The sequence below is a fragment of the Lepidochelys olivacea genome, assembly GCF_965140295.1.
Source record: "Lepidochelys olivacea isolate rLepOli2 genome assembly, chromosome: 1".
In the NCBI taxonomy this organism is placed as follows: domain Eukaryota; kingdom Metazoa; phylum Chordata; order Testudines; family Cheloniidae; genus Lepidochelys; species Lepidochelys olivacea.
Genome location: NC_140411.1, coordinates 262,937,580 through 262,964,477, shown reverse-complemented (window position 1 = coordinate 262,964,477; position 26,898 = coordinate 262,937,580). Strand labels below are relative to the sequence as shown.

Here is a 26,898-nt window from a genome sequence, read left to right as displayed (position 1 = left end):
AGCCTCTGTTTGTCAGAGAGTGGAAATGGATGGCACTTGATCATTACCTGTTAGGTTCACTCTCTCTGAGGCACCTGGCCTTGGCCACTGTCGGTAGACAGGATACTGGGCTGGATGGACCTTTGGTCTGACCCAGTATGGCCTTTCTTATGTTCTTATTTAATTGAGGTAGTTTCAGTTCCTAACTGCCAGAGTCTTTCAGATGTGTATGGATCCACTGCCCCAGCTTCAGAAAGACCCAGTGTGGATAGCTTTGAGAAGGTTTTACATAAAATAAAAATTGTTTGGAAGTTTGAACAGCCCTATAAGCTTAACCAGCTTGTTGGGGAGCCAATGTTGGGACAGGAAGGGCTCCATGTTGATTCTTTAAGTAAGTATTTCAGGTTCAGAGAAAAAACTGGGTAGCTGATTCTGTAGAGCAGGACAGCTGTGCAGCTGATCTCTCAAGAATACAGGGGATGGCAGGCAAACTTTGATCTCTAGACACTTTGAATATGTCTTGTTGTCTGTTAGTGGATTTGACATCTGATTCCATGTTGAAGCAGAGGTTGGTAATGAAAAGACAAAAGGACCTTGAGTCTAACTTGCTAGTGAAAATGGATGGTATTTCTTTAAGACAGAGTCCAGCCTTGGAATTGGTAATGGTTAGTCATAAATATAAAGGGAAGGGTAACCACCTTTCTGTATACAGTGCTTTAAAATCCCTCTTGGCCAGAGGCATCATCCTGTTACCTGTAAAGGGTTAAGAAGCTCAGCTAACCTGGCTGGCACCTGACCCAAAGGACCAATAAGGGAACAAGATACTTTCAAATCTTGCGGGGGAAGGCTTTTGTTTGTGCTCTTTATTTACGTGTTTGTTGTCTCCTGGGACTGAGAGAGGCCAGACAGAAATCCATCTTCTCCAACCCATCCTAATCCAAGTCTCCAATATTGCAACCAGTATAGGTAAGCCAGGCAAGGCGGATTAGTTTATCTTTTGTTTTATGTGAATTTTCCCTGTGTTAAGAGGGAGGTTTATTCCTATTTTCTGTAACTTTAAGGTTTCGCCCAGAGGGGGATCCTCTGTGTTTTGAATCTGAATACCCTGTAAAGTATTTTCCATCCTGATGTTACAGAGGTGATTCTTTTACCTTTTCTTTAATTAAAATTCTTCTTTTAAGAGCCTGATTGATTTTTCATTGTTCTTAAGATCCAAGGGTTTGGGTCTGTGTTCACCTGTATAAATTGGTGAGGATTATTATCAAGCCTTTCCCAGAAAAGGGGGTGTAGGGCTTGAGGAGATATTTTGAGGGAAGACGTCTCCAAGTGGTCTCTTTCCTTGTTCTTTGTTTAAAACGCTTGGTGGTGGCAGCATACTGTTCAAGGACAAGGCAAAGTTTGTACCTTGGGGAAGTTTTTAACCTAAGCTGGTAAGAATAAGCTTAGGGGGTCTTTCCATGTGGGTCCCCACATCTGTACCCTAGAGTTCAGAGTGGGGAAGGAACCCTGACAGTTAAGAATCTAAAAACGAGTAAACAAGCTAGTGTCTGTGTTGATGCAAATTACTTAACTGAATGGAGGGAGAAAGACTTGCCCATAGCTGTCACCAGGGAAGACACACCTAGCCAGCCAATGAATTCTGTTAAGCAAGAGAGCTCAGGATTTAACCCTACTGGAGAGGGATGAAAGGGAAAAGTTTGTCATGCTAATGGAAGCCACAGGTTAACCCTAAAATGCCAAAATCCCAATGACATTGAGCCAAGGTCGTGGCATAACAAAATTATTGTAAACGTACACTTGTAATGAACTTAATGTTAATATTAATGCTAATGTTAACTGTTGTGACTAATGTGTTGCCAATACCAACAACTGTAAAAATGTACAATGTGCCTAATCTTTTGGAAAAACCCTTGAACATGTTAAGAGTGAGACATAAGAACACACTTTATGTGAAAAGGCCTTGTGATACTGATATTTCAAAGCTAGTGCCTGTAACCAGTCTTGGAACTTTTCTCAGGAGAAAAGACATTACAGATCTAATGTGCTATATAAAAAGAGAAACTGTGGGACACTACCATATTGCTTTCGTGGCTAAATGCCAAGATTCCTACACTTTGGAGAACATTAATATCTACATTGACTTGATGTTATTTGGATTCCAAACATTTTCCAGAGCTTGTATGAATAAATTAGCTATTTTCTTTAGCTTATGGCAAAATCACATGAAACATACAAAAATTATGCTGCAAAAGCAGATCCAATCCACTATTGGTCTAACCAAGTTTTACCTTGATTGGGTTTGTAAAGGGATTCAACAATATTGTGAAACATGATTTTGATAAACCATTTCTGTTATACACTGATACTTCTAATATTGGGTTAGAAGCTGTAGTAATACAGAACCAAAAATGGGAAATCCCTGTGATACATCCAGTAATGTCTGGGACACCACTTCCTGCATCAGTTTTGCATTGGGATTCTGACATTATCTGATTAAAATATGACCATATAGAACAACCACTGTTATATATTTGCAACAAATCTTATACAAAGGTTGTCAAGTGAGGTGTCTATGAAAAGGTTATGATTTGTGGTTATGATTATGCTATCTGTATGCATATATCATTTTTGTATTTGAAGTTATAAGTGTTGGCTCTATATCTGGATTTGAAATATTTGCTCTTGGGGTATCGCCCACAAGGTAGGTAGTCAGCACATCTTGGAGGGACTATTCAAATGGAGTGGCCCATCGAAAGAACATTTAACTGACAGTGGACCATGGAGAGACGTCCATCTACACTTAATGGAATTTCCTGCTGTGTCAAGCCCATGTGACTCCAAACACCATCTTGCTGCTGTAATTCTCCACAGTAAGAACTATGGAATTCCCTCCACATGGCAGAAGAGATAAAAGGGCTTGGAAACTTCTCCATTTTGCCTCTATCCTGCTCCAGCCTCTTTTCTAGCCAAACCTCTGGAATATGGACTATACTAATGGGAGAATTCTAACCAATGAACTGAGGACCTTCCAATAATTTGGAAGCAGCCAAAGACTTGACTTAAGATAGCAGTTTATTCCATCACTGCTACAAGCCTGAAGAAGAACTTTGCAATTATTGTATGTATTTGATTCCTTTAACCAATTTTAACTCTCACCTTTCTTTCTTTCTTTTTATAAATAAACCTTTAGATTTTACATACTAAAGGATTTGCATCGGCATGATTTCTGGGTGAAATCTGAGTTATATATTAACCTGGGTGTGTGACTGGTCATTTGGGCTCAGAAGAAACTTTTATTTAATGAGACTGGTTGTAAAGAACCACTCACCTTTAAATCCAGTGTTTTGGTGGTGACATAAGAACTGGAATGCCCAAGGGAACTGCTTTTATGACTTCTTGTTAGCTAGGGTGGTGAAACAGGAGTTTACTTTTGTTGCTGGTTTCGTATATCTCATGGAAGAACAACCACCAGTTTTGGGTTGTGTTTGCCCTATTTCTCAGCAGTTTGTCCTGAGTTTGGCATTCTCAATTGTGGCCCACTGAGGCACAGTTACAGACAGAAATGTGCATTCAGTGGTACTGAAAGCAGCGGAGAAGTCAAAGAAAATAAGAATTAGTTTATAAGCCATGAGACCTGGCCAAGAGAAGGCTACAGGCAACGCTTCTATATCAGTACATGTCCTATAATTAGTGATGTGGGATTTTTGTCTCTTTCCATAGTGTCATTGATGTTTACTTGGCAACAGAGCCACCTTTGGACTTGGTCATATCACTGGGCATCACAACTTCACTCTCACCTTCCCGCCACATCTCTCTCTGCAGTTGGGTAAGGAATGCATGCTGACAGGAAAAACCCGCAAGGATGGATGAGATTTTAAAATTTCACTAGTATTGGTAGGGCTGCTTTGCCACACATGTGTAAGTGGGGGAATAGTACATTGGCTGACTGAAGTCCATTAGGTAGGTTTACCCCAGATGTAGGCTCTACAAGAGCTCAATATCTATTGGTATTTTCTGATACACAGCAGTGTTCATCAAGGACCTTCCCTCTCTGAGGAGGAATAACAATCTTCTGTTTTCTGCCCACTTTAACATTTCCAATCTGCCCCGCAGGGTCCAATGAATGATTTTGTCTCTGTGCTCGAGCCAGTACTCTACTCAACACAGCATTCTTCTTAGAGTGTCCATGATGGTTCATCCTCCTAGTTCCTTCTACTGGCAATGGTAGCTCCCTCAGCTCACTAATGATGTTCATCGCTAGAATCCCTGGGACTCCTTCTCCCACATGGCTCCCTTCAGAGTCTTTGTCTTTCAGGATGAAGATGCATTTCCCTGGCAGTGTCTGGCCCATGTAGTCTATGTCTGCTTCCAGGCATCCCACCACTGGGATTGCCAGTCCATTAACTGCTGTTAGAAATACAAACTGTGTGTTGTGCATGGTCAGCTCCTTGTCTTTCAAATATTTTTGAAAATGTGACTCAGTAATGGTGGTGACTTCTGAGCCAGTATCTGACAAACATCTGGTCTTCACCCCTGCTATGCATACTTCAGCAGCTAGACAGTCTCCAAAAGCTCGCTTACAGAAGTCACTAGATATGCTGGCATTGCCCACATTCCTTTCAACACTGTATGCAGAGTGATTTTCCACCAAGGAGAGGCCTAGGAATCCTTCTGCCACTGCTTGGCCTTCTACTGTAGATGGACCACTCGCTCCTGGTGCCCCATTGGTTTTCAGTGCCTGGGACTCTGTTCTCTTTCTTAGTGGACATTCCCGGCTAGTATGCCCTGGCCTTTCACAAGTGTAACAGATGTACCTTCCCAGCTCATCCTTTAGTGGGGCTCTTCGGGATCCCGGTGCCCTTGGATACTTTGACATACTAATGGGATTTTTTTCTTTCATTAACTCAGTCATCACTTTTATCATCTCCTCCTGTTGGACCGACAGTTTTTGGACAGCCTCACTTAAACTTTCCAGTGTTAACTGTGTTTGGGGCAGGGCCTTTTCCCCAGCAGCTGCATTCACTAGGCCCCCACTTTGTGTATGGGGATTAGGCTTGGCTGTCTCTGTCACAGGAACTTCCTCTTCTTCTGACCATATAATGGCAGCCTGCATGAGTTCATGGAACTTCTCACTGGGCTCTTCCTTAAACTTCCTTTTCATTTTGCAGCAGAGGGAATCATCCTGGAGCCCCAGCACTAACTGCTCTTTCAGAACCACATCTGGGTCTGGAACTCGTTGAGGGTCTCGCTGCTCCACTTTGCTCATACTCTCCTGGAGGTCATATGCATATGCCTGGATAGTTTCACCGGGCTCCTGCTTTCACTCAAAGAACTCCTTTAGTCGGGTTCCAATAGGTACCTTGTCTCCATACACTTCTAGGAGAAGTTCAAATACCTTTTCCACATCTTTTTTGTCTGACATTACCATGAACTTTACTGTGGCCTTGGCCTGGCCCTTGAGGTGCTCCTCTACGAAGTCTACTTGATCTTCTTCAGGTACTCTTAGCACACACAGGGCTGCCTTCACAGACTTGACCCACTCCTCTACCATAATGTCTCTTGATCTTGTCGGGAAGCCACCAAACTCGGTGACCTTCTGCTTCCGTGGGACATAAATAGTAGGGGGTTTCTTAGCTTCTGCTGCCTGTTGGTCTATTACCGCCTAAGCCAGTGATAAGCCTTCTCTCTGTTCTGTTCTAGCTTGTTGTAATGCCTCAGCTTGGTCTGACAATCTGCGCTGAAGTTCAGCAAACTGGGCCCGTAGTTCTTCAATTCCAGACATGATAGGGTTCTTGACCAGGTCTGGACAGTGCTACCAGAACTCAACCAGTAAACCAGTGGGGTGGACCCTGTGGATAGAATCCTGTTCATGATGCCAATTTTGTAAGCGGGGGAATAGTCCCGCTATTGTGGGGAACTTTCCTGGCTTCTGCACTACCCCGGTGAAGTGGGCTAGCGAAAGGATCTGAGTCCTCACTCCCACTTCCTTTACCCAGTGGCCTCCCTGCCCTTGAGGACTCCCCTTCCACTCTCCTGTCTGGCAGAGTCCTTATAACCCCAGCAAGGCTTGGCCCAGGATTCCCAGGGGGCTCAACCCCCATCGCTGCTGTGGTCACCTAGGACAGGGGCTAGGGTGTCCCCACTCCGGGGTACTCTCTCTGCACTGGGCACTTCTCTGACCCACTGATCATTACATACAATTGGAAGCAAATGCAAGTTATTTAATCAACAATGAATTTTAAAAAGAATAAGGAAAAATGGGAAAGGTTAAAGGAAACACATCACCCCGCTCTGTGGCAGGGAACACAAAACAAACAGTGTCTCTGGAATGTCCGGGCAGTTCACAGTCTGTCCTTGTAAGTCCCAGGCCTCCTTCTCAGGCCCTGGCTGTGCTGCAGGGATGCTGTGGGTTGGACGCTCGCTCTGGTGGTGGCCACAGGCTCTAGGTGGCAGGGCCCTTCTTCCCAGCGTCGCCCCCGCCCTGTCGGGGTTACTAATCCCCCTTTGAGTCTGGCCTGCAGAGCCTCCTGGCTGAGGCGTCTCCCTGTGCTGGGCCCACTGCCCAGGGTCCCCCTCGCTCGCCCCAGCTGCTCATGACACCCGGCTCCGGACTGCTCCAGCCCCAGCTCCACCACTCTGTCTCTGCGGCTCTGCCTCCAGCTCCCTGGGCTGCTTCTCTGGCCCCTCTGGCTCTGGTTGCTGCAGCTCTGCTCCCGGGACAGGTCTGCTCTCTCTGGGCTGTGCCTCTGGCTTTGGGGCTGCAGCTCTGCTCCCAGGACAGGTCTGCTCTTCAGGCTGCTTCTGTGACTGGGCTCCCAGCACTGACCTGCTTCGTGGGCTGCTTTTCTGGCCCCTCTGGCTCTGGTTGCTGCAGCTCTCCTCCCAGGGCAAGTCTGCTCTCTCTGGGCTGTGCCTCTGGCTTTGGGGTTGCAGCTCTGCTCCCAGCACAGGGTCTGCTCTCTCTGGGCTGCTTTTCTGGTCCCTCTGGATCTGGCCCAGCTCCGCTCCCCAGCTCAGCTCGGGCCCCTGCTTTCTCCTTAGCTCGGCCCCACTCTGTCTGACCCAGGCAATTCCAGCTCACACGGAGGATGGGGCCCACCCTGGCCTCCTGACTCCCTGATTAGCCTGCCCGCCCTGTCATTCAGGCTGACCTGGAGCATTGGCCTCTCCCCATTGCTCCTAGGGACTGGCAGTCTCAGGGTCCTGATTCCCCATCAACCCTTCCCCCTTTTAGTACTGGGAGCTAGCAACTAAAACGCCCTCACTGAATGTTAGTAAGGGGGCAATAGTCCCCTTACACCTAGGCCAGTAAATAATGTGAAAGGGATCACACAGAATAGAGCAAATTATACTCTAACGTCTGCGGGGCCAGGACTGTGTCTACTAGTGTATCCGTACAGCACTCAGCACAGTGGGGCCTTGATCCTGCCTTGGAGCTTAGGGGGCTACCTCACTGTGAATAATGACCTCGAACTGCGTTTTGATTGGCATTTTCTCACACATGCCATATACCACTCCACTGGGAGTGAAGTGCTATTGGAACCGAGATAAATCAGAGGCAGGGAAGATAAGGTGAATTGTTAAATAACTAAGCACCGCATTTGTGAGCTGAGGTTACACTTAAACCAAGGCCTCCTTAGACATCCTTTTCCATGTGCCCTTGAGTGTAAGGGGGTAGGTGTATGAGGATCTCGAGATCTAATTCCACTCACCTAGTGCTTTTGCATGTGTGTGCCTACATGTTGCCTCTACTTGCACTGGAGAGCAACAGCTTTGTGCTCTTTGCTGCATGCACTCGTGTTGGGGACACTGGGGCATGGCCACTAGGTAACTCGAGGGAATGGAAGACCACGAGTGTCGAGGAAGCCCTCTCGTAGTAGGCCCAAGTGTCCTTGGCCCCCCCGCCTGAAGGCACTGGCAGCAGTTATGCTAAAAATCTGCAACAATATGTTGCAAAGTCAAACTGCCTGAAACTAAACAAGGCCAAACAAAGCAAATATAAAAAAACAATGCTGAATAAAGCAGCTTTATATATGGTTTAACAAATGGTACAAAAAACAAAAAAACTAGCTGGTAACTGAATTGGCTGGCTATATAAATACTTAGGGCAGCTTGCTATTAAATACATATGCTAAAAAAAAATGTATAAAAGCCTGTGTAACTTCCTGCTCTGGGTGCAGGATTTGAGATTCTATTCTCCCTGTACCTTCTTTGCAGCTGCAAATAAACTTTTCTGCTTCTCCACCCCGTTGTGATTATTGGGTGACGCACACCAGGCAACGAACCTTGCTGTTGTTCGCCTCTGGCACTGGGTGCCGGCAACCGCTTTTGGCGTCCCTGGGTGGGCGACAAGGCTGCTATTTAGCCTTGCCCGGACCCCTCCTGGAGGTCGAGGATTGCGGTGAGAACCGACGCCTAGCGCACACCGGTGAGTTCATTGGGGGCCTCAGAGGAAACGCGATTTGATCGACCCCGGAGGGCACAATGGTGCAACGCACTCATATAGTGGAGAAGCAGCTGTGGACGACGGTGAGGAACCGGTCCCTTGGATAAGGTAGGAACCTTTTGAAATCCGGATTGTATGCTCTGTTGGAACCTGGGGACGCCCAGAGTTACCCTGTAGGTATGGGACAGGGACAGAGCTCGGGGGTTAGGGCATGGTGTACGCCCCTAGAGTGCATTCTAGCAAACTGGAAGGTATTTGGTGCGGATCCAATGACTAAGAGTCAATTAAAACAATTCTGTACAGTTAACTGGCCTCAATATCAACTAGAGGACCAGGAGTGGTGGCCACCAGGTGGGTCAATTAATTACAACACGATCCTCCAGTTACTCCTGTTCTGTCAAAAAACAAGGAAATAAAATGAACATATGTATGCGCATTTGTTTTTGGCTTTATGTACTCAACCAGATATTTTACAGCACTGTAATCTGACTCCGACTGGTTCGGTAACAGCTAATGTTAGTCCCCAGACCCCCAACCTCACTGTAATGGCAGAGCCGGTGTCCCCTTCGGCCCCTACACTCACACCTTGTAAGTCCCCAGTGGTTGGCCTATACCCCTTAATCACCGAAACTAAAGTCGCCCGGTCTGGATCGGACAGGCGTCCGGCCACGACTATGCAAGTTTATACTCATGTGCCCTTTAATGGATTTGGCTGCTTTCAAAGCACAGGCAGGAGAGTTTTCCACCAACCCAAGCAAGTTTATTTCAGTTTTTGAGGGATGTCGTAGCAGCCACAAGCCGGACTGGGATGATTGTAACATCCTCCTGCGAACCCTGTTGTCTGAGGTTGAAAGACAACAGGTTGTGTCAAAGGCAAGGGAGGAGGCGCAGAAACGGTACGACTGGGATCGTATTAATGTCCCTGACCCAGATGCACAAGTCCCCCGAGCAGACCCCAGGTGGGATCCAAATGATCGTGGGGATATGACCCGCCTTACCTCCTATAAGGAGTTGCTTTTGCATGGACTCCATCACTTGGCTGTCCGACATAATAATTGGGCAAAGCCATATAAAGTAATGCAGGATTTAAAAGAAAGCCCAGGGGCCTTTCTACAGCATATTCAGGACACGATTCAACAGAACACTAACGCAGGCAACTGATCAGGCAACTGAATCAATTATTAAGGGAATTTTTACAAGCAAAGCAGCCCCTAATATTAAAAAAAAGTTACAAAAAAAAAAGAATTTAATGGGCATGATCATGGCACAAATCTTAGAAACTGCAAACCGAGCTTATAGTCTGAGAGAGACAGAGAAGGAGAGAAAGCAAGTGAGACTGATGGTAACAGCGGTACAGGCCGGCACTAAGGGAAATGGCCGGGGAGGAAGGGGCCGTGGACACGAACGTCCGGGCTCGCAGGAGAGACAACTGGGTTGCAACCAGTGTGCCTTGTGTCGACAAGAGGGACACTGAAAAAATGAGTGCCCAAAAAGGAAAGAAAAGGGGTGTGCCTCTATGATGGCGATGGCGGAACAGGAATAGGGGTGTCAGGGGAGAGGGACCACCCTATCCCTGGAACCCCGAGTAAAGATGCGGGTGGGAAGCTCAGAAATAGATTTTTTAGTGGACTCTAGAGTGGCATGAACTGCCGTAAATCGACCCCTTCAGTTGCCAGTAGCAGATTCCCTTACCGTGGTGGGAGCCACAGGCAGAGACACCAAGTGCCCAGTGTATGCCCCAGCAGAATGCGCTTTGGGAAACCGAACTATATCCCACAAGCTGGTATACCTCCCTGAGTGTCCAACACCTCTGCTGGGACGGGATCTGCTTTGTCACCTTGGTGCCACCCTGCATTTTACTGAGGATGAAATAACCCTTACCTTACCCCCTGAGAATGCATGGATCATGACCCTTGCAGTTGAGCCCTCAGCCATGCAAGCCCCAGAATGGAGCCTGTGGGAAGACCAGGTGTACCCCCTCGTGTGGGCATCAGGGATCTCAGAAAGGCCACCCACCAGACCCCCATTACTATTCAGCTCATACCAGGGAAAGGCCCAGTGCAAGTAAAACAGTATCCAATCAAGAGGGAAGCCAAAGAAGGTTTACAAAAAACTATAAATCAATTCCTAATGTATGGTATTCTCCGGGAATGTCAGTCAGCCTGGAACACTCTCATTATACCCGTACGGAAGTCTGATGGCATGTATTGGCTGGTACAGGACCTAAGGGCAGTCAATGAACGGGTTAAGACTCTGCACCCTCTTGTCCCTAACCCGTATACCTTATTGGCTTCTACAGGGGGACAGTATACCCATTTTTCAGTCCTCGATCTGAAAGATGCTTTCTTTACCATCCCAGTTGCCACCCCGTCACAGGAGATCTTCTCCCCCACCCTCTTTGGTCAGGCTCTGGCCAGGGACCTAGAGGAGTGGGATAATAAAAAGGCCCTCCTTCTGCAGTATGTAAATGATTTGTTAACTGCCACTGTGGGCCAAACCCCCTGCCTTAAAGCCACCGTGAGCCTCCTGAATTTTATTGGACTCCGGCGATATCGGCTAGCACGAAGTACTAGTACCTCGGGTTCCACATACGGCAAGGGGAGCATCAGCTTTCAAACGAAAGGAAGGAAGCTATCTGTCAAGTTCCTACCCCAAGTAATTGTAAGCGGCTCAGGGCATTTCTGGGTATGGCAGGCTTTTGCAGAATATGGATCCCAGAGTTTGGACTATGGGCTAAACCCCTGTACGACTGTGTAAAAGGAGCAAATCATGACCCCTTCTATTGGACCCTAGAGGCTGACAGGGCATTTAAAATTTTTAAAAAACAGTTAATGGAAGCCCCGACTCTGGGCCTGCCGGATCTCTCTAAGCCGTTTCAGTTGTATGTACATAAACAAAACGGGGTGGCCCTAGAAGTGCTCACACAGCTGTTAGGAGCATGGAGACGTGGCTTATTTTTCTAAGCAACTGGATCAGGTTGCAAAGGGTTGGCCGGCATGTTTACGGGCACTTGCAGCTACTGCCCTAGTGCTTGAGGAAGCCGAAAAGCTAACATTGGGAGGGATTATGCAAATCTATACTCCCCATATGGTCCGAGCCTTACTGAATGCAAAGGGTGGGCTCTGGCTCACCCAGGCTCAGAATCAGGCTAAGCTGTTAAAGAACTCTGAAGTCACCTTACAGCCTTGCCCCTCCCTTAACCCAGCCACCCTCTTGCCAGAAACAGAGGAACAGAAACATGACTGTTCAGAGATGATAGATGTCCAGTACTCCAGCCGTCCGGATTTAAAGGATGTACCCCTCCCAAATGCAGATTATGAGTGGTACACTGATGGTAGCAGTACTGTAAAAGATGGGCAAAGGAGGGCGGGTTATGCTGTTGTGACCCTCCATGACACTGTGGAAGCTGAAGGTTTGCCTGCTGGGACCTCTGCCCAGCTTGCCGAACAAATAGCCCTGACCCGTGCACTTGAACTGTCAAAAGGAAAGCGGGTCAACATTTTTACTGATTCAAAGTATGCTTTTGGTGTGCTGCATGCTCATGCTGGCCAATGGAAGCAAAGGGGAATGCTGACAGCCCAAGGCTCCCCAGTCAAGTACGGGCCCCAAATCCTCCGGCTCCTAGAAGCCATACAACTTCCCTTGGAAGTGGCGGTGGTACACTGTAAAGCCCATCAAAGGGAAGACCAAGATGTGGCCAGAGGTAACGCCCGGGCAGATAGAGAGGCTAAGCACGCTGCCACCCTGCCATCCCCTCAGACTGAGAACGTCCATATGCATGCCCTTATCCCATCAGTAGGGGAGCTTCCAACCCCTCAGTACTCTGGGGAGGAGAGACAGCTAACTGACAAACTCGTTCTCCAGGAAAAGGAGGGATGGCTCCATTCCTCAGAAGGGAAGGTCCTCCTACCAAAGGGCCTGATTCGGCCGGTGCTGCAAAAACTACATCAAACCACTCATGCTGGCAGGAAAGCACTTATCCAACTAATGGGAAAATACTTTATCACTTCTGGACTCTGACCCCTGGCTGCCCAGGTACAAGCGGACTGCTTAGTCTGCCAAAAGAATAGCCCCCGACCAGGACATCCTGTGCCACCAGCTGCCCTGGAACCCACTCCGGGCCCCAGACAAATGTGGCAAATAGACTTTACTGAGTTTCCCCGGACCCAAGGGTTCAAATATCTCCTTGTCATAGCGGATCGGTTCAGCGGATGGCCAGAAGCCTTCCCATGCCATAATTGCACTTCCAGAACAGTGGCCCTCAAGTTTGTTAAGGAGATCATTCCTTGCTTTGGACTCCCCTGGTGGATGGAATCTGACAACAGGACACACTTCACGTCAAAAATCATTCAAAGCATCTCACATGCCTTACAGATCCCCTGGAAACTCCATACGCCCTGGAGACCGCAAGCCAGTGGTGTAGTGAAGCGTACCAATCAGGCCCTTAAACGGCATCTCTCAAAAGTGTACCAAGAAGCCTCACTGCGATGGCCTGATGCTTTGCCCCTCGTCCTACTCCATATCCGCGTTCTCCCTAAGGGTCGATTAGGGCTTAGTCCCTTTGAAATTATGTTTGGAAGGGCATGGCCTATGAATAGCACCCCAGTTCTGTCAGGGGAATGGGAGCTGGCTGATGGTTTTTTTGTCTCAGTATATGTGTTCCCTGTCTGCTGTTCTCTTGTCTCTTCACAGGTATACAAGGATTCCCAGCCTCTCCCCTGGGACTCTCCCGTCCACTCCTTACAGCCCGGTGACTCTGTGCTTGTTCGTACCTGGAAAGATGAGCCTCTCCAGGAAAAGTGGAAAGGACCCTATACCGTCCTGCTGATCTCCCATACAGCGGCAAAGATCGAGGGACACAAGAACTGGATCCATCACTCTCGTCTGAAGGCAGTACCTGCCCCCTTGTCAGCAGGACAGTGGACTGTCCAACCTGCTGACTCCTCATCTAGTGACGATCTCGGGCTAAAGCTACTGTTTAAAAGACACAAATAGTGGGCACCTTAATGCTAAAATGGGCCCACCCAGGTCCTGGAGACCCTGGGTTGGGAAGACTCTGGTGATAATTAATTGGGTAACATTGTTATTCTCTGTATTGGTATTTCCAAACCGTGCATATCGGGAGCATAACTCCTTTGTTTCGCTTGCGCACCAAGTTGCTACTTTAACAAATCAGACTGATTGCTGGGTGTGTGCTCCAACCCCACTGTCCCCCAGAACGGGAATGCCCCTTGACATGCTGCCCCTGACCCTAGCAGAATTAGCCGCCACCAAAGAGCAGGAAAGAACGGACTCGCCGTTCTGAAACAAGACCTCTTTACAGCAAGCCACCTATCAGGACCAGGAGTATTCAGTTGCAATACTCACTGAGGGCGTATTATGTTTTACCCGAAACCAATTTAATCACTATGGGCGTCCTGTGGGAAAGAGCTCCTGTGTTATTACACAATGGGCTAATAAGTATTAAATAAAGACCAAAAAAAAAGGTCAGCTGTGTGGGTGTAATGGTTCCTCCCCTTTTAAAAAAACTCTTACAAATAATCTTACCACAGAAAAAAGGTTTAGAAATATAACTTGCCGTCCAGTTAATATCTCCAATGCAGCAAGCCAATGGTGGGTTTGTAGTAGTCTCTATGGCAAGTGTAATTTAAACAGCACAATTAGAAACACTCCCACTTGTACCCGATCAAAAAAAGGGGATGCCCTCTTAGGGGCATATAAACTGTTTAAAAAAGCAGCCAAAGCAGCCTTAATTATCCCAGGAATCCCCTTAAAAAACAGTCCTTACTGGGCCCTATAGGGTCACTGTTTTGTATGTGGTCAAAAGGCTTACAAGGTGCTGCCAGCCAACGGAACAGATAGCTCTTATATAGCTCATGAAGTTCCTCATCTGTCAATAACTGCCACACTGCCCAAAGGCAAGATTAGAAATGCCCAAAATACCTCTGTTAAGTCACAAAAAAAGACCCTGCGGCGACTGACTACAGCATTAAAGGGCAATATAAAAAATCCCCTCACAACCCAGAAGCTTGTAGGGTGCTCTGTACTGAGAATAGCGCCACTGTTTACTGGGCCAGCCATGGCATGCGTAGGCCGCTATACTGTAAGGCTGCAAATGGTACTTTAAAAAATTGCCTTAAAGTTAAAAAACTTGGTTAATAATTTAGAGTCAGCAATAAAAACATTAAATAAAAAAAGGTACAGCAGCTCAGGACCTTTTCCCTCCAAAACAGGCTGGCTTTGGACTATCTCTTAGCATCCCAAGAAGGGGTTTGTGCCCTCGTCAGGCCCCAATGTTATGTATATATAAATAATAGCAATGATAAAATCTATAAAAAGGTGGTACAGCCTAAGGCCCATGCCCGAGCCAGAGCACAGGTTGCCTATACTGCCCCGAGAGCAATTGGTTGCAAACCTTGTTTTCAGGCTGGGGTTTGTCGTTTTGGCTTGGTGGTTTATTTAGCCTGTTATTAAAATTTCTTTTTTCTGTATTGCTTGTATTACTGGTATTATGCTGTGCAGTCCCATGTGTCAGGGCCCTTTTGCAAAAGTTAATAAGTCATTCTCTTCAGGGCTTTCACAAAGTGCTTATGCAAAATCCTATTGTAAAAAAATAAGTAGCCCAAGTGAAAAAACTCAGAGCCAAGGCTGTTGAGTGTTCTCAAAGGCGGGAGTTGTTGGGGACACTGGGGCATGGCCACTAGGTAACTCGAGAGAATGGAAGACCACGAGTGTCGATGATGCCCCCTCGCACTAGGCCCAAGTGTCCTTGGCCCCCCCGCCTGAAGGCACTCGCAGCAGTTATGCTAAAAATCTGCAACAATATGTTGCAAAGTCAAACTGCCTGAAACTAAACAAGGCCAAACAAAGCAAATATAAAAAAACAATGCTGAATAAAGCAGCTTTATATATGGTTTAACAAATAATACAAAAAACAAAAAAACTAGCTAGTAACTATATAAATACTTAGGGCAGCTTGCTATTAAATAAATATGCTAAAAATATATATATATAAAAACCTGTGTAACTTCCTGCTCTGTGTGCAGGATTTAAAATTCTATTCTCCCTGTACCTTCTTTGCAGCTTCAAATAAACTTTTCTGCTTCACCACCCCATTGTGATTATTGGGTGACGCACACCGGGCAACGAACCTTGCTATTGTTCGCCTCTGGCACTGGGTGCCGGCAACACTCGGGTGAAAGGACCTGCAGGGTCCAGGTCTCAGCATAACTGACAGGTTGTTCCATCACAACCACACATATCCAAACAGCAAAATATGGATCCATGTCTGTCTCCTCCTACCTTTTCTATCTCCTCCAGAAAAGCATCAATGAAGTCTCTGGTAAAGCCTGGATCCCGGGTCTCCTTGTGCTTCTTCACAATCTCTCTTAGGATGTCAAAGCTATCAGCATAGGGTTGGAAGATGTTATGATGAGGCCCAGGAATATACAACAACCAAGGCATCATGTTCAGAATCTAGGACGGAAGAGACAGGAGAGGAAAAGCATTAGATAAGAAAGGCAGTTCTCAGATACTCGGCGGGGGAAGAAATGGAACTGGGATGGAATGTTCCCAACAGGCCAGCTCCCCGACTTCACACTGGGTAAATGTTTTGGAGCTCCCTACCTTGCTCCCTCCACCATGCAATACAATGTGTTCTGACCAACATTGTCTGCATGTAAGTTAACCATCTGACTAACTGCCCCTGTGAGTAAACACCCTCCTCAGTTCAGACTCATTCTGTTACGGGCTGTTCCTAGCCTCCCATCCGCATGACAGTGGCAACAGGAGAACAGTGAAAGAATGGAGGGACAGGGGAAAGATTACTGTTGAGACTTTTCTTATTGTTTCAAGGCTCTAGGGAGATTTTAAATGTTACAAATACTGGCCCTGATGCTGCAGTCCTTACTCAGGATAAATGTCACTGACTCTTATGGGCTGGGCTCATATACCTTTTTTTTTTCTCCTGAGCTATCTATTGAGTGTGATGGCCAAGGGCCTGTAAGGCGGAGTTCCCTTGAAGGGCTGGTTTTCTGGAGGAGAGGAAAGTCTCTCACTCGCCATTCCCTGATCTTGGTTGTACTAATGGGATAGTTAATTCTTTTGTAAGAATGTGTGTGTGATATAGAAGATAGTAGTAAGATCCAGTCTGAAAGTCAGCTTCTTGCAAAAATCACATAGAGCAAAGTCACTTGTGTTCCCAGTTGGGAGAAGGTGGGAGGTTCTGGATGCCTTCCTTCCCTAAAAATATTCACAGAGTTCTCTTACTGTATTGAAAAGCATTGAAGTCGGGGGTTGGTTTTGTTGTTGTTGTTGTTTTAAGTTTTAGATGTTCTGTTCAGAAAAACCCTTACAAATTAGGAAACTTCTCTAAACTATCCCAGGCCATCAGTTCATCCAAACTGGGCTGGAAATCTCCCGATAACAAGCCCTCCTTAGAATTTCCTGTACACATCTCTTGTTGACCAAGAAATACTAAGGCTATGTCTACACTACGCAGCTTTGAGCGTCACGCTAGAGGCGTGCAGTGTAGCTGCTGTTTGTCGGCGGGAGAGAGCTCTCTTGCCGACAGAAAACTTCCACCCCCAAAGAGTGGCATTAGTGTTGTTGGCAGGACACACTCCTGCTGACAAAGCGCTGTTCACACCAACGCTTGTCGTCGACAAAACTTTTGTCTTTTGGGGGATGTTTTGTTAACACCTCTGACTGACAAAAGTTTTGTCTTTCACGTGCCAGTGTAGACAAAGCCGAAGAGACCAACCTATCTCCAGGCATTTCAGCAGTCCCACTTCCTGCCCCAGCTGCCTCTAGAAAATGCAGAGGAACACAAGGGAAATAGCCATGTGCAAACCCTAGCCAGAAAGCATTTGACGGGTTTCAGGAGATTTCTGTTTTATCCAAACTGGTTCATAATCCCTGCATCAAAAGCACCACGGCACCTTTGTCTAAAACACCGTATGGAGTGTGAGCTCTTCATCCCCCTCGGACCCACCCAGGCAACCAAGAGGTTTCATCTTTACTGACAATCAGATTTTTGTGGGCTACCTGGGACATGATTCCAGCTCCTATATTGAAAGCCTCCTCTATCAGATGTAGCATCCTCAGGAATTTCTCATTGTTGTACTCAAAGCGGTTGCCAAAAGTGAGGGAGCACATCACATTGCCGACGGCACTGTTTATGAGGAAGCGTGGATTGAAAGAATGGCCTGAAAAAGATACAGGAACCAACCCAGGAAATTAGGAGGCACACCAGGATTGCAGCCTGCTGCTACATGGGGATGTACTCAACGAGACCCTCCAACACCACAGGAAGTGGGAAATGCACTGCACCTTGCTATTTAGCTGAATCCCCTCCACAGTGGCTGGATCATCTTCACATGGAAACCTCTCTTCCTCCTCCTCTAGAATTGCTCTTCCCACCAGCTCCATGTACCCTACTCTTGAGAGCACCCCCCTTCCCTGCTTTATGACTAGAGATATGAGAGTTTCCACTCTCCCAAACATACCATCTTTAGAACTGAACGCAGAGCATAGATATCCAGCTTCCTCAGTCACGCGCTGATCCAGGGATTTCTTCCCCAGCCCAAAATTCCTCAAGGTGGAGAGTGTGAATCTCCTCAGCTCCTTCCAGCCACGGCCATACCTTGCCATCATTATCCCTGCAGGGTTTCAAAGAAATACTAGTCACATAGCCACCTGTTCCCCCCACCCCTCCCTGCTGCTTTAATAAATGGAAAAGGGTTGGTTTTGTTGTATTGATTTACTCTTTTTAGTTAATTATTTCCCCGTTAACTGTGCCACTGTACACATGGCTCACGACAGTGATACTTGTGGGGAGAAATGGGCTTGGGTCCCTTGGGAAGCTGTGTGAGCTAGAGCAATAGTTCCCAACACCGCTCCATGGGCCAGATTTCCTGGTACTTCCAGTTTTTGTGACTCTAGGGGCTGTCTGTGAAACAGGTTTTCAAATAAAGTTTATAATGCCAGATGGCCTTTGAGGCTCTTGCTGGTGGCATCCATTTTGCTGAAAAGCAGAGCCATGTTGTTTGTGCTCCCCAAGAACTGATGTGCATGGAGGAGATGGGAAATTTGCCCAGGACTATGAGAAGCTTTAACTGCTCGAGGGACACTTACCTTCACAGTTTTTTCTATAGCCCAAATGGTCAAATAAAGAAAAGGGTGGTCGATCAGCAAAGTCCTCTGATCTCTGGACTAATGCTTCCTTTACAGCTTCTAACCCATTCAGCACGACCACATTTTTCCATCCAACCTGAAGAGAGAAGATCTTTCCAAACTTCTCAGTGGGCTGTCAAGTAAGAGAGAAAAGAGAAAAAAAGAAAAACAGGATTAAAAATTAAAAACAGCTACACAGGCTGTAGCTTAAAATGAGAGACACTGTAGCATAGTCTGTGGCAAGCAGAGGGCACAGGGGCTTTGACTGCAGAGTGCTTAATCCCTGCAAGGCTGTCAACCCAAGAGGGAATATGCCCAATTCTGGTAGGAGGGATCTAGCTCAGCACCACGTTCTCATACCATGCTGTGCGGATTTGGGTGGAAAGGCAAACAGTGTCCCTCTCCCTGGCCACTTTCATTTCCCAACTGCTATTTGTCCATAAAGAACATTGTTGGGTTTCAAAGTACTGTCTCACTGCACCAATACTCAGCTGTCCATTAGCCTGGTCAAAACTCAATTTCCAGATAGCGGGAAATTTTGACATTTTGAAATTTGTTTCCAGTTAGAATCAGAATGAAAACAAATTTCCCAGACATTGAAATTTCCAAAAAAGTTCTGTTTTGGAAAGTTTTTGTTTCAAAATGTCATTTTGAAATCTGGACGTTTGGATTCTAATGCTGTTTTGTTACATGGGGCTTTTTTATTTGCATAGGATTACATTTTATCCATAACATGTCAGTGGTAATAGCGCTCTGAATAGTACTGCTACTGATGTGTTACGAAATAATATAAAAATAATTAGAAATGAAGAACTCGGAAACAAACATTTTCCAAAGTGAACACATTTTCCCTTCAAAAGGCCACCCCCGGGGAATAGTCATCAAAACCAGCATTTCTGGTCTAAAAACCGGTTCAATGAAGACATTCCCACCAGCTCTACTGTATAGCTGTGTATGGGACCCATTGCTAAAGTGCTGTAATTCTCCAATTTACACACACTTCTTGGGAGGGTGCGTCCAAGTCCTAGTTTAAGGGCCCAAATGAGGAATAAGGCACTTACATGGCTGCTTTCTCAACTATTAGAGTAGTGCAAACTAGTGTCAATGCTTTCTTTATGTTAACATTTACTTTAACAAGTATAGTGAACGATGCAAACTGGTTTACAGTTTTGATGTACATATGGTTCCATAATGTATTACTGATCAACAATTAACCACCCACCTACAGTGAGAGGGGGATGTCACAAGTTCATATGATGAAAATTGGTGATTTTTTTTGCCTTGCTTTTATTCTGTTTAGCTTTTCTCCTTTTATAGATTGAAATCTTCCTGCAATGCAGTAAATAATAGGTGCAGTTCAGCTGCCACACAAGAACCAGAAACTGATCTGGCATGGCTGCTATTCACCAACCCTCTCTGCCAGTCAGTGAAAGGCATCTGTCCCTCTGGCACTTACCTCTGTTAAGGCAAGACGAGGACATTGGAAATTGATCTGCAGCAAGTTCCCAATGAAAGGGAAGGAGACAGGACCCGGAGGGTAGTTGTTCCATCTCTTTCTGCGCTTCATGTGATCGAAAAGCAGGATAAAGACAGCACAAGAGAGGCCAAGTGTTGTGAAGCTGTTCCAGAGGGATGGGAGCTGGGACCCGAGCCAGGAGAGCAGTTCCATTGTGTTTCTCCTACCTCACTCTGTCCCCCAATACGTTTTTCCCTTTCCCCTCCAACACTTTCCCTATTCCTGTTTCACCTTCTCCCAGTCTGTCTTTCTGTTTCTTTCTCCTACTTTCCCTCTCTCACTCTCCCCATCTCTCTCTTCCTTTCCCTCCGTTTTTATCTATTTTGCTAGCTATTCTATTCTAGTCACGCCCTCTCTTCTAAGAATGAAGTGCCATAAGCCTACACAGGACTTTACAAATAGCAAAGTGCCGGGCTGTGTAGTTATTGTTTCTCTTCAACTCCTCCCCAGACCTCGTAGGAGTGGTGACGAAGGTGTGCCTGTCCTCACTTTACGCAAGCCATAATTTTACACAAAATCTGTAGGAGGAGTCACAGCTGGGGGCCGATCTTGTGATAGTTGGAGCCAAAAAATGTACCGGTGAGGACTCTTGATTCCCTCCCACTCTCTCCACTTCAGCAGTAGAATTATAGCAGGCAAATTAGCTAAAAAGGAAGAGGTTTGACTGGCTTTGTTACCTCTGACATCAATATCTAGGTTTTTTTTAAACAATATATATATCTGCTCATCCCTGTGGTATCTAACCATCACAGTAGCACTACTTAAGAAGCATCTGAGTTTTCCATGACTGGAATTATAACAATTAGACATCAATCATTAAGAATTTAATTACAACCCACTTTCTTCAAAATCATAAGAATATAAGAACGGCCATACTGGGTCAGACCAAAGGTCCATCAAGCCCAGTATCCTGTCCTCTGACAGTGCCCAATGGCAGGTGCCCCAAAGGCAAGTGATCCATGCCCTGTCACCCAATCCCAGCTTCTGGCAAACGGAGGCTAGGGACACCATTCCTGCCCATCCTAGCTAATAGCCATTGATGGACCTATCTTCCATGAATCTATCTAACTCCCTTTTGAACCCCATTATAGTACTGGCCTTCACAACACCCTCTGGCAAGGAGTTCCAGAGGTTGACAGTGCATTGTGTGAAAAAATACTTTCTTATGTTTGTTTTAAACCTGCTACCTACTAGTTTCATTTGGTGACCCCTGTTTTTGTATTATGAGAAGTAGTTAACAACACTTCCTTATTTACTTTCTCTACACCAGTCATGATTTTATAGACCTCAAACATATCACCCCTTAGTCGCCTCTTTTCCAAGCTGAAAAGTCCCAGTCTTATTAATCTCTCCTCAGATGGAAGCCGTTCCATAACCCTAATAATTTTGTTGCCCTTTTCTGAACCTTCTCCAATTCCAATATATCTTTTTTGAGATGGGGCGACCACATCTGCACCCAGTACTCAAGATGGGGCATTCTGTCGACTTATATAGAAGCAATATGATATTTTCTGTCTTTTTATCTATCCCCTTCTTAATGATTCCCAACATTCTGTTCACCTTTTTGACTGCCGCTGCACATTGAGTGGATGTTTTCAGAGAACTATCCACAATGGCTCCAAGATCTTTTCTGAGTAGTAACAGCTAATTCAGACACCATCATTTTATATGTATGGTTGGGATCATGTTTTCCAATGTGCATTAGTTTACATTTATCGACATTGAATTTCATCTGCCATTTTGTTGCCCAGTCACCCAGTTCTGAGAGATCGTTTTGTAGATCTTCGCAGTCTGCCTGGGACTTAACTATCTTGAGTAGTTTTGTATCATCTGTAAATTTTGCCACAGCACTGTTTACCCCTTTTTCCAGATAATTTTGAATATGTTAAATAGGACCGGTCCCAGAACAGACCCCTTGGGGACACCATTATTTACCTCTCTCCATTCTGAAAACTGACCATTTGTACCTACCCATTGTTTCCTATGTTTTAACCAGTTACCAATCCATGAGAGGACCTTCCCTCTTATCCTATGACTGCTTATTTTGCTTAAGAGCCTTTGGTGAGGGACCTTGTCAAAGGCTTTCTGAAAATCTAAGTACACTATATCCACTGGATCCCCTGGTCCACACGCTTGTTGACCCCCTCAAAGAATTCTCGTAGATTGGTGAGGCATGATTTCCCTTTAGAAAAACCATGTTTACTTTTCCCAACAAATTATGTTCATCTATGTGTCTGACAATTTTGTTCTTTATGATAGTTTCAACCAATTTGCCTGGTACTGAAGTGAGGCTTACTGGCCTGTAGTTGCCAGGGTCACCTCTGGAGCCCTTTTTAAAAATTGCTGTCACATTAGCTATCCTCCAATCATTGGTACCGAAGCTGATTTAAATGATAGGTTCCAGATGACAGTTAGTAGTCCTGCAATTTCACACTTGAGTTTCTTCAGAACTCTTGGGTGAATACCATCAGGTCCTGGAGACTTATTATGTTTAGTTTATCAATTTGTTCCAAAAGCTCCTCTAATGACACCTCACTTTGGACAGTTTCTTAGATCTGTCACCCAAAAAGAATGTCTCAAGTTTGGGAATCTCCTTCACTTCCTCAACAGTGAAGACTGATGTAAAGAATTCATTTAGCTTGTCCGCAATGGCCTTATCGTCTTTGAGTGCTCCTTTAGCATCTTAATCGTCCAGTGGCCCCACTGGTTGTTTAGCAGGCTTCCTGCTTCTGATGTATTTAAAAAAAGTTTTGCTATTACTTTTGGAGTCTTTGGCTAGCTGTTCTTCACATTCTTTTTTGGTCTTTCTAATTATATTTTTACACTTCATTTGCCAGAGTTTATGCTCTTCTCTATTTTCCTCATTAGGATTTATCTTCCACTTTTTAAAGGATGCCTTTTTGCCTCTCACTGCTTCGTTTTATTTGTTGTTTAACCACGGTGGCTCTTTTTTGGTTCTCTTACTATGTCTTTTAAATTCGCGTATACATTTAAATTGAGCCTCTATTATGGTGTCTTTAAAAAGTTTCCATGCAGATTGCAGGGATTTTACTTTTGGTACTGTTCCTTTTAATTTAAAATCATTTTTTGCATGTGTTTTCTAGGAGGTTTAACTACATAGAAATGTCTGTCTTACTCTATTATCAGGATCGTTCCATCAAAGAAAAGGTGAGCCAAGTGCTGCATTTCTTAAAAGCTCACTTTTTCTTTGATTGTAATGCTAACTAATTAACAATTTGACTTGTAAATCCTCAGAGAAGTCAGTCAGTACAGTCAACCCTGTGGCCTGAAGCCTAGGAAAGAAGGAAGGAAACAGAGTCAGCTCTCTGCTGTTATCTGCTGGAGAGCAAGAGGCATGGACTGAGTAAGGCAGCACCACATTTACATATTAACTTCAGATAGTTTGGGGACATAGGGGTATAATCTGGCTGAGTTTTGAACTTGCAGCCCATATTACCCTGGTGGGAACCATCTGGGCAAAGCCTGAACAATGACTGAGTACAGGGTTGCCCTGAAGAAGACTGATGTTTGCCAAGGTCGGGTAAGAGTCCTTGGACAGAAGGAGCCCAAGTTCCAGAAAAAAGAGAGATTGTCCATTCTTGGTTAATTGCTGGGACTGCTTTCGCAGTGGTTAAGAACTCTTCTGGGCCTGTCAGATCACTTATTCCCCTGGTACCGTAACAAAACCTGAGCTGAAAGCTACAGTTGCCTGATATGGGCAGAGCTGAGCAGTGGTTCTTGGAATGCTAACTGGGCCTTTAAACAACAAAAAATAAAATAAACAAATAAACCTTTCCACCTTGAAGTGCCTTGTGTACCTAAAGTCTGACTGCAATGCTTTTGCTGTGTGTCCAGCTCATTACATTCTCCTCAGCCTCTATTCAGTGATATTCCAAGAGAATTCGAGCAAGCAAAGTCCCAAAAGGCAAACTCTTCTCCATAACCTTGAGTAGTTTTGGCTTCTGTGCTAGCTTTGGTTATGTTGTCATGCTTCCCGCAGCCTCCATTGGCCGGGAACGGTGAACTGTAGCCACTGAGAGCTGCGGGGGGCCATGCCTGCAGATGGTCAATGTCAGCAAAATATCTCACAGCCTGCAATCAGCTTACCCTCATGGACCACATGCAGCCCACGGGCTGCAGGTTGCCCACCACTGCTTTAGAGCCTACCAGTCAAAGCATGAAGGGACATATGAATGTTTAGCATATCTGCCATTTTTGCCAGAAGCTGGGAATGGGCGACAGGGGATGGATCACTTGATGAGTACCTGTTCTGTTCATTCCCTCTGGGGCACTTGACATTGGCCACTGTCGGATGGCTGGATACTGGGCTAAATGGACCTTTGGTCTGAGCCAGTATGGTCATTCTTAGGTTCTTATGTAAATACCTTGCAATACCTGCTAAAACAGTGCTATGCAAATACCTGTTCCCACTTTCAGGTGACATTGTAAATAAGAAGCGGGCAGCATTATCTCCCATAAATGTAAACAAACTTGATTGTCTGAGCGATTGGCTGAACAAGAAGTAGGATTGAGTGGACTTGTATGAGGTGAATTGAAAAATACTACTTCTTTTGTTTATCTTTTTTACAGTGCAAATATTTGTAATAAAAATAAATATAAAGTGAGCACTGTACACTTTGTATTCTGTGTTGTAATTGAAATCAATATATTTGAAAATGTAGAAAAGCATCCAAAATATCTATAATAAATTTAAATTGGTGTTCTATTACTATTTAACAGTCAATTAAAACAGAGATTAATTGCAACTATTTTTTTAATCTAGTCAATTTGTTTTGCGATAAACTCATGCATTAACTGTGATTAATTGACAGCCCTAGAGTGGCAGGGTGGACTAGGTCTGGAGGTCCCCTGCTGGAGGCCTTGCAGCCTGCATCACCCTGCCCCAGAATACAGCAGTGAGAAGTCCTCCAGGCAGCCTAGAGTGGCTGCAGAGAAACAACAAATCAGAGGGATGATGAAGCAGCTAATCTGGGGCCAGAACGGCCCTATATAAGACAAGCACTAGAGCAGAGAAGTCAGTTGCTGGCTGGAGCTCGAGGAGTGAAGACTGGGTGACTGGCTGGAAAAGCAGCAGTACCGCAGACAGCTTACTGTGGAGAGCTCACTGCAGACAGGACTGAAGCCCAGGGAAGGCTGCTGATGACCAGGTGCCTGGCTGGTGGGAAGAGCAGCAGGACCAGCGGAAAGTTAGTGTGGGCAGCCTGAAGCCCAGGGGGACTGAGCACAGAACCTGGCCAGGCCAGCAAGGGTACCGAGATGGGTCCCGCTGGTCTGGTTGAAGACTGAGCCCCTGGGCTGCTGAAACACCAGCAGCTGTGGGTACTGAGATGGGCCCTGGCTGGGTGGCTGAAGAAGGCAGTGCCTCTGGGAGAAACCTTAGAGCTACGACCCCATACCAGGGCTGAGCTAAGAACTTGGACTTTAAACCCCAGAAGGGGAGACAGTGTATGTGGCTCGGCCAGAGGGCTGAGTCGCTGAAGACCCACTGAAGAACCATCGGCTGGGGACGGGGGGTGCTCATGAGAGGCAGGTGCCACCCCGAAAAAACCCTGGGATCGCAGGCATATCAGCCAGAGAAAAGGGGACACTCATGAGAGGTGGGTGCTGACCCCGTTACATCTAGTTAGAAATGTGACTGTATGCTGGTAAATGTTACTGCATTGGAGGCAATGCGTTCCATTCGTTGGGCAGGAAGTCCTCTGCATTAGTCAGTAGCACCCTAATGAAGGACTAGTCTTAATGGAGTTCAAAGGGAATCCTGTCTCATCCATGACAGGCAAATGTCAGCTGCAACGGGGGAATACCCAAAAGAGTAGGGATGGACAGAGGGAGCCTTAAGACTCCCAGATGGAAACACACAATTTAAAGGGGTGAGGGAAACCACTCCTCCTGCCCAAAAAAGTTGCGGGTTTTTACATTGTCTTTATTTTTTTTGCAGGGTAAAACCTAAATTCTCTTTCCAGCTGAAAGCACCAACCATCCTTGGTAAGTTTTTGTGCAGCCACAAAAAACAATCGTTTTTTTTGCGTCTAAGTTTTACTTTAAATGTGGTAATTATTCCTGTGGTTTATTGTTTGTATTAGGATAGTACCTGGAGGTCTCTTTGTGCTAGGCATTGTACAGATACACAGTAAGAGACAGTCCCAGCCCTGACTGCGCCCCGGGACCCTCTACCCAACCCCACCACCACCACGCGCGCTGCCGCCCCCTTTACATGCCACTCAGAGCAGCAGGAGCTCGCAGCCCCACTGCCCACATGGCAGCGTCACTGCGTGGCTGAGGGAGTAGTGTGGGAGAGGCCGGGGACGAGCCTCCTGGGCCAGGAGCTCAGGGGCCGGGCAGGACAGTCCTGCGGGCCGGATGTAGCCCGCGGGCCGTAGTTTGCCCACCTCTGGTTTAGATATTTATTGTTAGAGGTTGACAATGTAACCGAAGGACTCCTGTCTATCGCTGTATTCTGTTAAGTCAGAGATCAAAAGGAGATGTTAACATTTAGATGAACTGTCAATGTAGTAATAGCACTGTCTTCATTTCTCTTTGAAGTATGCAGTAAACTTCCTGTAAATGGCAGGAAATGGGCAGTTGCCTTACATTAATTCATGTAACTAATTAGCAATGGTGCTTAGGAAATAGGAGGTTACTTCAAGACCACTACTGGTCACCCAAGGACTGCACGCTGTCAAGAGGCTGCTGGACAACTATAAAAAGAACTCTAGGGCCCTGAGCCTCTTATCTCAGATCTGCTTAACCTTCATCAGGGGAA

General features: G+C 46.0%; 1 protein-coding gene across 1 annotated transcript in view; it reads right to left on the bottom strand.

The window, feature by feature from the left end:
• The window catches only part of LOC311520540 (cytochrome P450 2D15-like), a 35,073-nt gene extending 14,568 nt beyond the window's left edge, over positions 1-20,505 (bottom strand). The window contains exons 1-5 of the mRNA XM_084628082.1: positions 20,055-20,505; positions 18,560-18,731; positions 17,932-18,084; positions 17,471-17,631; positions 15,728-15,901 (exon numbers count right to left, since the gene is read on the bottom strand). Coding sequence (XP_084484208.1) covers positions 15,728-15,901; positions 17,471-17,631; positions 17,932-18,084; positions 18,560-18,731; positions 20,055-20,267 — 873 coding nt within the window. The 5' untranslated portion in view covers positions 20,268-20,505. The remainder of the gene's footprint in view (positions 1-15,727; positions 15,902-17,470; positions 17,632-17,931; positions 18,085-18,559; positions 18,732-20,054) is intronic.
• Positions 20,506-26,898: the final 6,393 nt, after the last annotated feature.